At 38.4% G+C, this 14,124-nt stretch overlaps 1 protein-coding gene across 1 annotated transcript in view; it reads right to left on the bottom strand.

Annotated features, from left to right (window-relative positions):
* The window catches only part of HDAC11 (histone deacetylase 11), a 43,298-nt gene extending 32,308 nt beyond the window's left edge, over positions 1 to 10,990 (bottom strand). The window contains exons 1-3 of the mRNA XM_051983778.1: positions 10,883 to 10,990; positions 8,069 to 8,217; positions 6,706 to 6,806 (exon numbers count right to left, since the gene is read on the bottom strand). Of these exons, the coding sequence (XP_051839738.1) occupies positions 6,706 to 6,806; positions 8,069 to 8,217; positions 10,883 to 10,884 (252 nt within the window). The 5' untranslated portion in view covers positions 10,885 to 10,990. The remainder of the gene's footprint in view (positions 1 to 6,705; positions 6,807 to 8,068; positions 8,218 to 10,882) is intronic.
* Positions 10,991 to 14,124: the final 3,134 nt, after the last annotated feature.

Here is a 14,124-nt window from a genome sequence, read left to right as displayed (position 1 = left end):
ATTGGCCCTTTTGTAAACTGAGCCACAGATAATTCAGAATTCAAGTTTAAATATTTTTCTTGTTAAAGGAAAAACTCCATTCCCACTCCAGGATCAGGCTACCAAGGGAATATACGGGGCTTAACCTCTTTTGGAAGCTCTAATAGAAGCATTAGTCAAGGCTGGCCAGAACATTATTTTTAAATAATAGCTTTTTAACTTAAAAAATACGTACAAAAATAGTTTTCAATATTCACCCTTGCAAAACCTTGTGTTCCAAATTTTTCTACCTCCTTCCTCACCTTCCCCTTCCCCTCAACAGCAAGAATTCCAATATAGGTCAAACATGTACAATTCTTATAAACATATTTTCACATCTATCATGCTGCACATGAAAAATCAGATCAAAAATGAAAAAAAGAAAAAGATAAAAGCAAGCAAATAAAAACAAAAAATATGAAAATGCTATTTTGTGATCCACAGTCAGTCCCCATAGTCCTCTCTTTGGATGCTATCTGGGTGGCTCTCTTTATCACAAGTCTATTGGAATTGTCCAGGACATTATAAAGAATAAATGATAACAGTACTCCTGGACAGGATATGAGATCTCTTTTTCCTCTACTCTAGATTTTTTCTGCATCATCTCCTCCCAACCATAACTTGGTAAACCATTTTCTGAAAACCACTAAAAGGACAAATTCAACTTCTTATTGTACCACTCTGATTTTACTTCTGCAGAATGTCTCTCCCATCTGTCACATTTTTCTTAATTCCATAGCCTCTTAGGATCCTTATCTCCCTCATCTTTCCTCCAATCTACTCTAGATATTACTACCAGAGAAATCTTTCCTAAACATCATATTTTTTTCTTTTTTTCTACATTATCATCAGGTTACTACCTTACTCAAAAAACTTCAATGACAATAGAGTTCTCATTTCTTCTCTCTCCTGATAATATCTATAGCTTCCATGGGTTTAATTATCATTTTTTGTTCAGATAATTCACAGATCTATACAACTAGAGTAATTTTTTGTGCTTGAACTGCTATCCAGTGTCACCAACTGTCTTTTGGACAATTTCAAGCTGGATTTTCCAGAAGCATATCATTCTCAACATGAAAGAAATGCAACTCATTATCTTCCCTCTAATCCCCATCTTTCATCCAGTTTCTCAGATTTACAACACTGACATTATCCTCACTCTCCCTCACCCTCCAGATTCAACCAACTGCCAAACTTTATCATTTCTACCTCCAAAATATGTCACATATGATCTCTTTTGTGGTCACACAGCCACCACTATAATGACAGCAGCAGCAGCAACAACAAAATAACTAGCATTTTTGGTAATTTAAGCTTCACCAAATCACTTTACAAATATTATCGCTTTTTTCTTCCCAACCTTGATAAGGAAGTACTAATGTTGCTTCATTATACAGGGGAGGAAACTAAGGCACAAGAGTTTAAGTAGATCCTCATTGCTTCTCAGCTATATTAATGCAAAGATTTCCTTATTTTTCTCTCTGATTCAAGTTTCTCCTCTTTCATACCCATAGATGCCATAGCTTCTTTAAATGAAGATCTAACCACTTAACTCCCCTAATCAATAAAAACCAATGACTTTCTATTGACTCTAGAATATAACACAAATTCTTCTGTTTAATTTTTAAAGCCTTTTACGATCTGGACCTAACTATATTTTTAGTTTCACTGCTTATTTCTCCTTATTTAAACTTTAGCACAGACATTTAGAGGGCACAGTGGACAGTGGACAGAATACTGGGACAAGAATTTTTCTTTCTAAGTTCAAATCTGGCCTCAGACCCTTACTAGCTGTGTGACCCTAGACAAGTCACTTAATCCTGTTTGCCTCAGCTCATCAATAAAATAAACTGGAGAAGAAAATGTCAAACACTCCAGTTTCTTGACAAGAAAACCCCAAATTGAGGCATGAAGAATTGAACACAACTATAAGAACTCAACAATAAAACTCTAGGATCCAATAAACTGACAATCTTGCTGATCCTCTTATGTAGCTCCCAATCCTACCTCCATGGTTTGAATGCACATCTCCTTCACCTCTGCCCCAATGAATCCCTCTCTTCTTTCAAGGTACAATTTGAACACCAGTTTCTACACGAAGCCTTTCAACTTCAACTTAAATTCCCTTCCTTCCAAACGAATATAGGTGTATATGTATGTATGTATATACATATATATATATATATATATATATACACATACACATATATATGCATTTATGTATTTATACAGACCTTTTTCTCTTTATACTTATTCTGCATATATTTTCCTCCAATGGAATGTTAAATTCCTCGAGAATAGGAAATGCTTCATCCTTTGTATTTGTATTTCCAGCACCTAGCACAGTGCCTGGCACAAAACAGGACCCAATACATGTTACTGATTGATGAGAAGACCTAAATGCATCCCTACTTCTCATCTTCCAGAGATATCTCTCCAAACCCAACTAATAAAATTTCCATCTTTGAGTTATGGCAGCAAAACTGCATGTTAAACACATATATTAAGGATAATGTACCATAAGGTTTTATTAGCAACTTTGTCTTAAATATTATCAGTAAGTTATTATTAGCAACTTTGTATAAAGTAGTCGTACTTTGGAAACAGAAAAACTTATCAGATTAATCTTAAGAGAAATAAGGAAACTAAGAGGATTGGATACAAGGCCAGGAGTTTTGATTAGAGGTTTCAAAGATCTGGAGCTTTAGATAGTACCTAGCTAAGTAATCTATACAGAAGGGAAATAAAGGAAAGATCTTCGAGGAAGAAGAAGGTAGTGAAAACACTAAAAGAAAGAGAATGTTAGAAAGTCAAATTTTATTTTTTTTAATTTATTTATTTTTTGCTGAGGTAATTGGGGTTAAGTGACTTGCCCAGGATCAAACAGCTAAGAAATATTAAGTGTCTGAGATTAGATTTGAACTCAGGTTCTCCTGATTTCAGGGCTGGTGCTCTATCCACTGCGCCACCTAGCTGCCCAAAAAGGTCAGATTTTATTAATTGGCCAAGGAATAAGAATCCCTTTGCATGTCTTTCTCACTTCTCTCCTCCTCCTCAGCCTTCTTCTCTTTCATTAGCAGCTAATACTCTGTCATCCATTGTCCTCAAATTATTGTGGGAGAGAGAAAGGACTGATCCCAAGTTCCCAAACAGAATTATATTAGGACAAAGACCCCTCTACCACTGCCTCCCCCACACCACAGAGGTGTGAACATTCATTCATTCATTCAGTAAGCCTTTATAAACTACCTACTATATGCCAGGTACTGTGCTAGATACCGCTGGTGCAAGTCAAAAATTAGACAGTGTGCACATTAAATAACTTTACATTCTATTGGGAAAGAAGCAAAACATGAACAAATAAATAAATAACATATGCAAAGTGTTTCTAGTGAACAGAGGGTAACTAGAACCTGGAAAACAGGTATTGTTTTTTTATTAAATAATACCTGTTTTCCAGGTTCTAGTTACCCTCTGTTGATTAAATTGATGACTTTCACGAATGTTGCCAAACATTCTCTTCTACTGAATCTAACAAGTTAAGGTGAGTGATTCTCTCAGAAAAGTCAAAGTCACCTACCTATCATATATCATCACAATTTCCATTTCATTGCCTGACCTGAAACTATCAGTTGGGACTAGGAGGCTCTTTTCAAAAAGTTTTTTTCTATCTGTACCAGGAAAATGCAAGCTTCATTTTCAGACACAAAGAAAAGGAGGCTTTTCCTTCTACAAAATCCTTTTCTGATTCCTTACTATATCATCCTGATGACCCTGGATTTTCAAAAGCTATTTCAGGAGGTGAGATTGTCTAATTTTTATCTTGAATCTACATTCAGACACTGATAAGCAGCATTCAATTAAGAGAAAGGATAAAGATGAGAAGATAGCCTTGAGAACATATTGCCTGACCTCTACAAATAAGATGGAGTCAAAAATGGTAAATGAAGAAAAACAAAGATTTTGACTCTAATTATTACCATTTTCTACAAAAGCTTATAAATTGTAAAGTAGTTGCCAAAGTGAAGAGGCCAAAGGTACCCAGAAACTGCTAAACATATGTAGTTAGCAAACATATGTGCCTTTGCCAAAGGGCTTATGGAAGCCAAGGGTAACAAGAAGTTAGAATATAAACTCATTTGTAAAACAAGGAAGGAAGGTAATGGAAAATAACTAGTATTTATGACCTCTTAGAAGCAAAAGCAAGTCTTCAAAAATTTGGCATGAGCCGCAACTGAACCACACCAACCTGAGAGCACTTAGGGGTAAAACTGGCTGAGTAATAATGAACAGGAAAAAAATGGAACAAAACTTCCAATGTTTCCATAATGATCTATTTTTATCATCAGTGACTCCATTTAAATCCTAACCCCTCAGTCCTTAACTACACAAGGAAGTTGAAATGGCATTTAAGACATGTTAGAAGAAACAAAACTTTGAAATCCTCAAGGATCATTTGACAAGATATTTCAGAGAGGGAAAGAAAATCAAAACAATGGAAAAATTAGTGAACACTTTGACTATCCAAAAGAAGCTGTCAAAGTAACCCTGACAACTAACAACTCATATGACTACATTCTCTTTATAAAAATCACTAGGAGAATAATCTACAAACATATAAACATCATACATACATAAAGGATAATCTTTATGAAAATATAAGAAAGGAATCAGCAGACTTTTAGAAGTAGTAATATACTACAAAACATAGCTCATAACTTTACACTTACCCAGTTCTCTAAAAGGCAAAGAAAAAACAAGGTATCTTGCTATCTTTTGTATTTGTTAACTTACAAGCACATGCACAGGCACACCCACCCACACACAGAGAGACTTAAAGGCTCTCGTGTAACAAGGAGTCCTCAAATATACATTAAAATCATGTAACAGTTCTTGGCAAATGCCAACCACAGAGCTAACTGTTCAATTGCCTTCTGCTTATAAATATCAAATGAAGCATAAAAAAGAGAAATGAATGATAATCAAGGTTGTCTGTCCTACCATGGAGGATGATGACCTATTCAAGGTTCAAATTCCTAGAGATAGCAAGGTCCTTCAGGGCAACTGTTTGCAGATAACATTGGCCTGATTGTTATCCAGTCCCAGAACATTATGAGAATTCCTCACTGGGAGCCATAATTACTCAAAAGATATAGATTTAATCCATATAGAAGAATTAAAAGGATAAAAAAAATTATTATCTATACAATTCCAGTTAATCCATCAGTCTCTACATCTGAAACAAGTCTATAGAAGGATAAAAAATCTGACTTCAGAACTGAATAGGAGGAAGTAGGCAGGCTAAATGACACATGGGGAAGTGTGGTACTTTTAACAATCACAAGCTGCTCTTTAGTGCAAAAACTCATCTTTTAAATACAGTTGTTCTCTTGGTTATCAAGCTTGCAAAGATTACAAAATTCAGAATACCACAAAATTTAAAGAGCTAAAGTTGAGAGTGACATAAGCATAATAAAGAGATGTATTTTGGGGATAAGTACTCAGCATATTTGTAACAGTGATTCTGCATGTAATCAATACTTAATAAGATATGATGAGCTGACTTTATAGACAAGAAGTGCCATAAGGAATATCTTCTAAGAAATGTATAATTCTAAAAAGAGGTGAGTCAGTCATGTGTTGAAAATAAGGAATAGTAAATGACCTAAGGACCCTCCTGGGACCCTTGGAATGTACAAAGACCTAGAAGGAAGATCTTTAGCATAGTAGATAAAAATCATATATTGGAAGGAGGTCTAGAAACTCAATCCCTCTTAATTACTCACTTCCTTATATATCTATGAACTCTCATCATATATCATATATCCTGGAAACATATCTTGAACTAGTTCCTAAACAGAAATCCTTTACCACTAGTCCTTAGTCACCTTATTGGGCAAAGGTACTACTATACTACTATAGAGTGTGACCAGATAGTGTTCTGAGGTACCTATGCCTTTTAGGCGCTCCAAAAACCTGCTGTATTGAACTGAATCTTGTTAATAGGCTGACAGAAACTTCATGCCAGAACTCCTAGATTTCTGTGTGATAAAAGAAAGGTGACTGATTGCTCAAACAGAAAATTAATAGGGGATGAAAGGGAAGGAAGCTCTTATTCAAGGAAGGTTGCCTCTCTTGAAGTAAAAGAATATGAAGTCTCTGTCTCTGACAGCTATTTGGTGACTTATAAGTTATTTCTAAAGAGAGATCTCTTTAAAATAGATGATGCAATGGATTACATTAATGGGCATCCTGGGATGAACCTTGTCCTTCATTCATTTCCATCTTCAAGTAGATTTTGACTCACTGTGACTCTTTAGGGTCTTTCCAAGATCTCAAGAAAGAACCTGAAACATTGCCTTTTCTCAAGTCGGACCTCAAACAATAGCTGACAGCATAAAATACAGGAAAGACAAAAAAAAAAAAAAAATCATCACTTCAACTTTGGTCTCAATCCAAAGTAACTACCCATGGTGTCTCAACATATTGGATACCCAAGGAAAGGAATGCCCAATTGTAGAGGCTCCAGGCCTTCAAACTATCTTCTTCCTAAATTATCTCCTTGGAAACTAATGGGAAAATAGAGAAGAAAGTCAAGAAAGTACATAGGAAATAGCAAGTGAGATTCATGCCAGGAAACCCATTCCAAACAGATATGGCCAAAGGGACTCCATTCCTCCTTACCTTCAGCTTATTCAAGTATCTTTGTGTGTGTACCACCCGCAGGTCTTCTTCAGTAGCTTCTCTAGCTTCCACAATCATGACATCAGTAAGGAAATTTTCTTCTGTAACCAAGATAAATCACAACCTTTACATTCTTTCAAGAGTCAACCTCAGAGGAAAATGCCCTTGGCTTGGCAGTCTAACACCCCACTGGCTACATCCTGGAGGCCTTCAAATCAGCCCCCAGTTTAAAACAGCTATTATTATATATACATGAATTGAAGTCCAGAGACTAGGTCCACAGGCTGCAGATTCAATTGATGCAAAGTATTTATTAAGAACCTCCTACAAGTGCTTGTTAGGCACTGAGGATACAATACAAAAATAAATAGTCCCTTACCCTTAAGTCCTACTTTTACTGGAGGATAGTATCACATTAAGTAAAAATAAGACACTGATGTTCTCAGTGCTGGGCAGGAGGGACAAAAGAGGTGATATAACACAATGCAACAAATATTTTTTTAAATATCTATTGTATGCAGAGCATTTTATTGGGGAAAATATAAAATTTCTAGCTAAAGAATTTCAAAATAAAGTGTTGTATGGAATCTAAGGGGGAAAGTTCTCACCAATTAAAAAAAAAAAAAAGGTCAGAATACTTTGGGGAGGATATGGTATTTGAGTTGGGTATAAATGAGTGATTAGAGAAAAGAAGGTTATTCTAAGCAATAAATCTGGCTAGTGTCAGTCAATAAATATTTATCAAATACTTATCATGTGCCAGGAACTGTACAAAGGAGGAAACAATTTGTAAATTAGAAGATACATATAAAAAAGAAAAGAAAAAGAAAATAACATATAGAATAGATGGAAGACAAAGATGAAAGGAATTATGCAAATGGGTAAATGTGCAGTGCTCTGTATATAGTGGGTGTTTCATAAAAGTTTGTTGTTGCAAAATTTTGCTGTTTCATCATTTTCATTCCTGCCTGACTCTTTATGACACCATTTGGGTTTTTTTGGAAAAGATCCTGTAGTAGTTTACCATTTCCTTCTCCAGCCCATTTTACAGATGAGGAATCTGAGACAAACAAGATTAAGTCACACATTTAGGACGTATCTGAAGCTGCATCTGAACTCATAAAGATGAGCTTTCCTGACTCTAGGCCCAGCATTCTATCCACTGAACCACCTAAATGCCCTGTTGTGCAAAAATCATACTTCAATTATGGGTGAATTAAAAAAAAAAAAAAAACAGGAAGACACATTGAAAAGAAAGATAGAGATCACTGAAAACAGATTCACCTGAATTTCCTATAGTTTTGCTTCGGATTAGTCTGAACATGTCTATATTTGAGGTCCAGGAGAAAGTCTCTGATTTTACCTTTCAAAAAATGGACGACTTTTCCCCATTTCCCAGCATCAAAAGGATGAAGCTTCTCCAAACCCATGAACGTGATGTTATATCTTGGTGAGTAGATAATGGGCCAGCAGGTCTTTGACACCTCTTGGTATAGCTTGGTGTCGTGAGACCTTGAGGCACAGACAAAAAGAGAAATGGAAAAATATCAACTCAAAATACACAGAATATGGAATCTTTATGTTTGTTATTGATGAGCAATAGTAATATTTTAAAATTTTTTATTTAATATTTTATCTTTCCCCAATTACTTGTGAAATGAAATTTTAAGATTCATTTTTTTAATTTTTGAGTTCCAAATTCTCTCCCAGCTTCCCTCCACTTCCTCCTCATTGAGAAGGCAAGTAATTTGATATTTGATACTCCCTTCCCTTCCCAAAAAAATAAAGAAAAATGTTAAAAGTATGTTTTGATCTGCATTCAGAGTCAATCACATCTTACCCTGGGGATGGATAGCATTTTTCATTCTAAGTCCTTTGAAATTTCTTGTATTATTGTATTGCCGGGAATAATTAAGCCATCCACAGTTGATCATCATGTATTTTATTGTGTACCATGTTCTCCTCGTTCTGCTCATTTTACTTTGTATCAGTTCATATAAGTCTTTCCAGATTTGCCTGAAAGCATCCTACTCATCATTTCTTATAGAACAATTATCAAATCATGGAATCTAAATCTTGAGAAGTGGGGAAGTATAGAGGGGTCCTTCAGATATCGTCAGGTCCTAAATTCCTTAAACTCTTCTGATCCCTAAGAGGCAGCCTATAAGTGCTTCACCATTTTCTAGCAAAGGCATCTGTTAAAACTGGAATCTTCCAAAAGGAGGTCAAGATTTCCAAGTTCCATATGTCCACTGCCTTTGAAATCAAGAGGACCAAGATTCATAACCACCCTTTGGTATTTAGTACTTGTATGATTGTGAGCAAATCAGTTGATCACTGTAAGCCTCAGTTTCCTCATCTGTAAAAAATAAGGGAATTGGACTTAAGGGCTCTTCTGAAGTCCCTTCCTTCACAAAATCTATAATCTTTTGGTCATCATAACTGGAAGGTACCACAAGAATTATTATTCCCATTTCACAGATGAGGAAATTGGGGCTGAACAAAGTGAAGACATTTCTCCACAATCCTTTAGCTGGTTGGTATGCGTCTGAGACAGAACTGATACCAAAGTTTTTCTGATTTTATGCTCGACACTGTGAGCGATGCCAAAGCGTACGCTGTTCTGTTAAAATGTTCTAAAATTCAGTCTCAACAAGACTACTTTGAGAGATAAGAGTAGGATGTTGTTTAAAGCCATCATAAAATAGTGACAATACAACTTCCCCCTCCCCCTTATTTACCTCATTAGGTTGTTATAAAGAAAATAAAATAGGTAAGGAGGCATTTGAAAAAACACGATACTTTAAAATATTAAAACTACATAAATGAAGAGATTGAAGCCATTTATCATAGCCTTTCTATTATCACATTTGGTTCATGCATATGATCAACCCACCTGCTAAGGATGCCTCAGTATCCTTACCAAGTCCTTAGCAATATCTCTATTATGGGCCACCAGATGATTAATTCTAGAAGGAACTTAGAAATCATCCAATCTAAGCTTCTTATCTCAGGAAAGAGAAAAGTGAAACCCAGAAAGAGAAAGTGATTTCCCCCAAGATCATAAATTCATAAGAAAGCTAGAAATAGAAGCCAGCCATCCCTGGTGCTGTTTTTTCCAGTGCACCATATTGTGATTTTTAAGACTGCTTCAGAGTATTTCTGTGGGGATGGAAAAGCAGCCTAAAGATGGTTTTCTTTGTAGTAAAAAAGATGAATTTGGAGGAAAGCTACATTTCAAACTCTGGCTTCAACTATTACCACATGTGACCTTGAGGAAATTATCTACCTCTTATTTTCTCTTCTGGAAGGTAAGTTGGGATCTCAGCTAGGCTACCTAAGTTCTCTTCTAGATCTCAAACTACCAAATTCCTAAGCCAGAGACCCAGGCTTCTTGAGAGTCTCATATTTTCTCTCCTTGGTCATAGCTGCCATATGTTCCCCTCTAACCTGGGCTCAAAAATCGCTCTGGGCCATGGTGTTTGCTCTTCCCTCTCCTGCCCCATCTTTGGAACCAGTCACTGGCTGTCATTTTGCAAAAGGCCCAAGAATCCCCGTGCCAACCTCTGGCAAGGGCCACCAGCCCAACTCCCTTGCCCTTTTTGTCTTTCTTCCCAGAGAACAGAAAAGGCATGGATTGAGCCTACATTCCCAGAGTCCCTTATTGCCTGTGTCAGGCTTTTCCTCCCAGGGGAGCAGTTGGGGGTGCGTGGGAAAGAAGACTGGGACTCAGAGCCACTTAATTCCCCAGAAAGCCTCGCGCCTAGGGAGAAAAAAGCCGGCGGGAAGAGACCTGCCTCTGCGGAGGGCAGCCCTGAGGATGCAATATCTACAATCCGTCAGCCCCCACCCAGACACCAGGACCTGTCACCTAGGCCTGTCACTTCTTCCTGACCCCCGCCCCTGGACCAGCTGTCAGTCCACGTGGTGGCCCCCACCTCTCCCATGCCCGGAGGAGGAGGCGGGGGCATCCAGCTTCCACTTTCGGAGCCGAGCTCCACGACTACGATCTGGTGGGTAGGGAGTTAGGGGGGAAGGGGAACGGGGCCCACAACGCCCAGGTACTTGGTCAAGCTGCCAGGCAAAGGGACGAAAAGCCTCCCCGCTCCCCCAGACCCTCGGGTCGCTCCCCTGGGCCGCGGTGCCCCAGCCCGGGCCCAGCTCGCACGTTACTCACATCCCCCCGCCGGGCCTGCGGCAGACCCGCCACCTGCAGTCACCGCCCGGACTTTGCACTGGGCCAAGCAGAGGCCGGTGGGGCGAGCGCGGGCGGGGGCAGCAGGGGGGACACGCCCCCTTACGTCACCGGGGCCGGGGCTTGAGAGAGCTGTCGGCCCCTCCGCAAGGCTGCATCACAGAAGGCTGAAAGCCCAAGTCACGCCCAGTGCTGAGATACGGCCCCACCTCCCTCAAGTTCTCCTCCCCTTCTCAATTCCAGGAGGAGGGACTACAAGGAGGTCCTCGCCCACCGCGAGAAATCCACAGCCTGAAGGTTTCTTAGTGGGGTTGTTGCTGTAGTTTCTCCTTCGTCTTTGAAGACGATCATGCCATCTGGGGAGGTGATGCTGTGATGTGCAAGAGAGCTGGATTGAAGTGAGGGAGGCTGTGCAAGGTCGCCTGCCTCACTTTCCCCTCCAGAGCCGTCTGGGTCCAGTGACCAGCCACAGATCAGGATGACTGAAGATGGCCCAAGATGCAATGGGAGATCTTGGCCTTTTTAAGCCGATTTAATTGGTCTTAAGTATGATGGGGCAAAACTCCCGGTGGGGTTAAAGACACCCACAGCAGAAACCAACCTCGGATGGGTGGGACAGCCTTTCAGTGTTCGCAGCTTCTGGCCCCAGAAAAGCATCAGCCTCTAAAGTTTTGGAAATCTCTATCTAAAAATGGATCAAATGATCTGGAAATGGATTAGAATTGAGGAAACATCTACCTCTGGATCTACAGATGAGACAACTGAGGCCAAAATAACTAGAGAGACAAGAACAGTGGTGACAGCAGAGGGAGGGAGAAATTCAAATCCGTTTTTTCTACTTCAAATCTAGTACACACTCTGCTAATTTAAAACTTGAGTCACGGAATGTTAGAGCTGTTTCAGACTGTAGAGTTAACTTAATTTAGATCCCTCTTTTTATTTTTTAAGTGAAACATTTCATATTTTATTGTTTCCAATTATATGTAATAACAATTTTAACATTCTTTTTTTAAGATTTTGAGTTCTGATTTCTTTCACTCCTTCCCTTTTCTTTTCTCTTGAAAAGGAAAGCAATTTGATAGATTATACATGTGCATTCATGCAAAACATATTCCCATATTTTATGTTATGAAAGAAAATATGGACCAAAAAACAAAATACTACACACACATATACAAAATAAAGTTTTTAAATTATTATTCTTTTAGTGTTCCAAATCACTATTGATCAGAGAAATGCAAATTAAGACAACTCTGAGATATCACTACACACCTGTCAGATTGGCTAAGATGACAGGAAAAAATAATGATGAATGTTGGAGGGGATGCGGGAAAACAGGGACACTGATGCATTGTTGGTGGAGTTGTGAACGAATCCAGCCATTCTGGAGAGCAATCTGGAATTATGCCCAAAAAGTTATCAAACTGTGCATACCCTTTGATCCAGCAGTGTTTCTATTGGGCTTATACCCCAAAGAGATACTAAAAAAGGGAAAGGGACCTGTATGTGCCAAAATGTTTGTAGCAGCCCTGTTTGTAGTGGCTAGAAACTGGAAAATGAATGGATGCCCATCAATTGGAGAATGGCTGGGTAAATTGTGGTATATGAATGTTATGGAATATTATTGCTCTGTAAGGAATGACCAGCAGGATGAATACAGAGAGGCTTGGAGAGACCTACACGGACTGATGCTAAGTGAGATGAGCAGAACCAGGAGATCATTATACACTTCGACAACGATATTGTATGAGGATGTATTCTAATGGAAGTGGATTTCTCTGACAAAGAGACTTAACTGAGTTTCATTGGATAAATGATGGACAGAAACAGCTACACCCAAAGAAGGAACACTGGGAAATGAATGTGAACTATTTGATTTTTGATTTTCTTCCTGAGTTATTTTTACCTTCTGAATCCAATTCTCCTTGTGCAGCGGGAGAACTGTTTGGTTCTGCAAATATGTATTGTATCTAGGATATACTGCAACATATTTAACATATATAGGACTGCTTGCCATCTTGGGGGGGGGGAAGGGAGGGAGGGGAAAAAACGAAACATAAGTGATTGCAAGGGATAATGCTGTGTAAAAATTATCCTGGCATGGATTCTGTCAATACAAAGTTATTATTAAATAAAATTAAATTTTCAAAAAAAAATAAATTATTCTTCTTTTTTTAAAAGATGAAGAAACTAAGTATCAGTATTAGGGAAGTGAACTGATTTGACTCCTTTGCAGTAACTCAGTGAACTTGTAGTGGATCCCTGCAGGGATTGTTGGTGCTCAGGTTTTCTCACTCCCAATTCAATACTTCTTTACAGTGGTGCCCACAGAGTCCTGTCAAGGGGAGAACTCCATGTCCCTCCTCATCTGAGCTCTTTTCTTTCATGCTTAGTAGATGGTCCTGAGTTTTAGAAGGAGGGAAGAGAAGGGGGCTGGAGAGCAGGATTGCTGATAGGGGAAAGGAGGAGGGAAGGTTAAACCACTCAGAGTGAAGAAGTAGCTTTTGCAGATTGTGGCACTATCTTGAGGCCGTTATGGAAGAGAATCAGAAACAGGAAAGAGGAGGTAAAATAGATGAAGGAGATCGATCATAGGAGTTAGCTATGTGGGAGGAGAGGGGGAGAGGGATCAAATAAGGACAGAATTTCATATTTGGACCTAGAGGAACAATATAGTAAAGTGATAATTAGGCCCAAGCCTTGATCCCCTGGGTCTTTGCTTTGCCTCCATTTGAATGGTAACAAAACTAGAGAGGAAGGAAATGAGCGTTTATATAGTGCCAGGCACTTTACAAATATTATCTCCTTTGAGCCTAACAACTACCTTGGGGTATAAATGCTATCATTCCATTTTACAGTGAAGAAAATTGAGGCAATCAATCCCAGACTCTATCAATGGTACCACCTATCAATTTCTAATAGAGTGCAGTAGAATGGGTAAACTAGATTTAGAATTCAAGGACCATGATTCCACCATTTACCACCTATGTAATTTTGAGTAACTTACCCTCTTCAGGACTCAGTTCCTCATCTGTAAAAAGAGAGGACTGGATTAGATATTCTCTGGGGATTCTTGAACAAAATGATCTCCGTAGTCTTTGGATCCTTCTTATAATCGATCCTCTTATGGACATGCTTCTTTTACTTGTCTTTCTCTTAAAGTTGGTATCTTTTGGTCTTCATAATAGTGCATCCTGGCAAATTATATCAAATAAACGATAATT

The sequence above is a fragment of the Antechinus flavipes genome, chromosome 1 (genome assembly GCF_016432865.1).
Source record: "Antechinus flavipes isolate AdamAnt ecotype Samford, QLD, Australia chromosome 1, AdamAnt_v2, whole genome shotgun sequence".
Lineage (NCBI taxonomy): Eukaryota > Metazoa > Chordata > Mammalia > Dasyuromorphia > Dasyuridae > Antechinus > Antechinus flavipes.
This window is presented reverse-complemented; position numbering and strand designations above follow the sequence as displayed.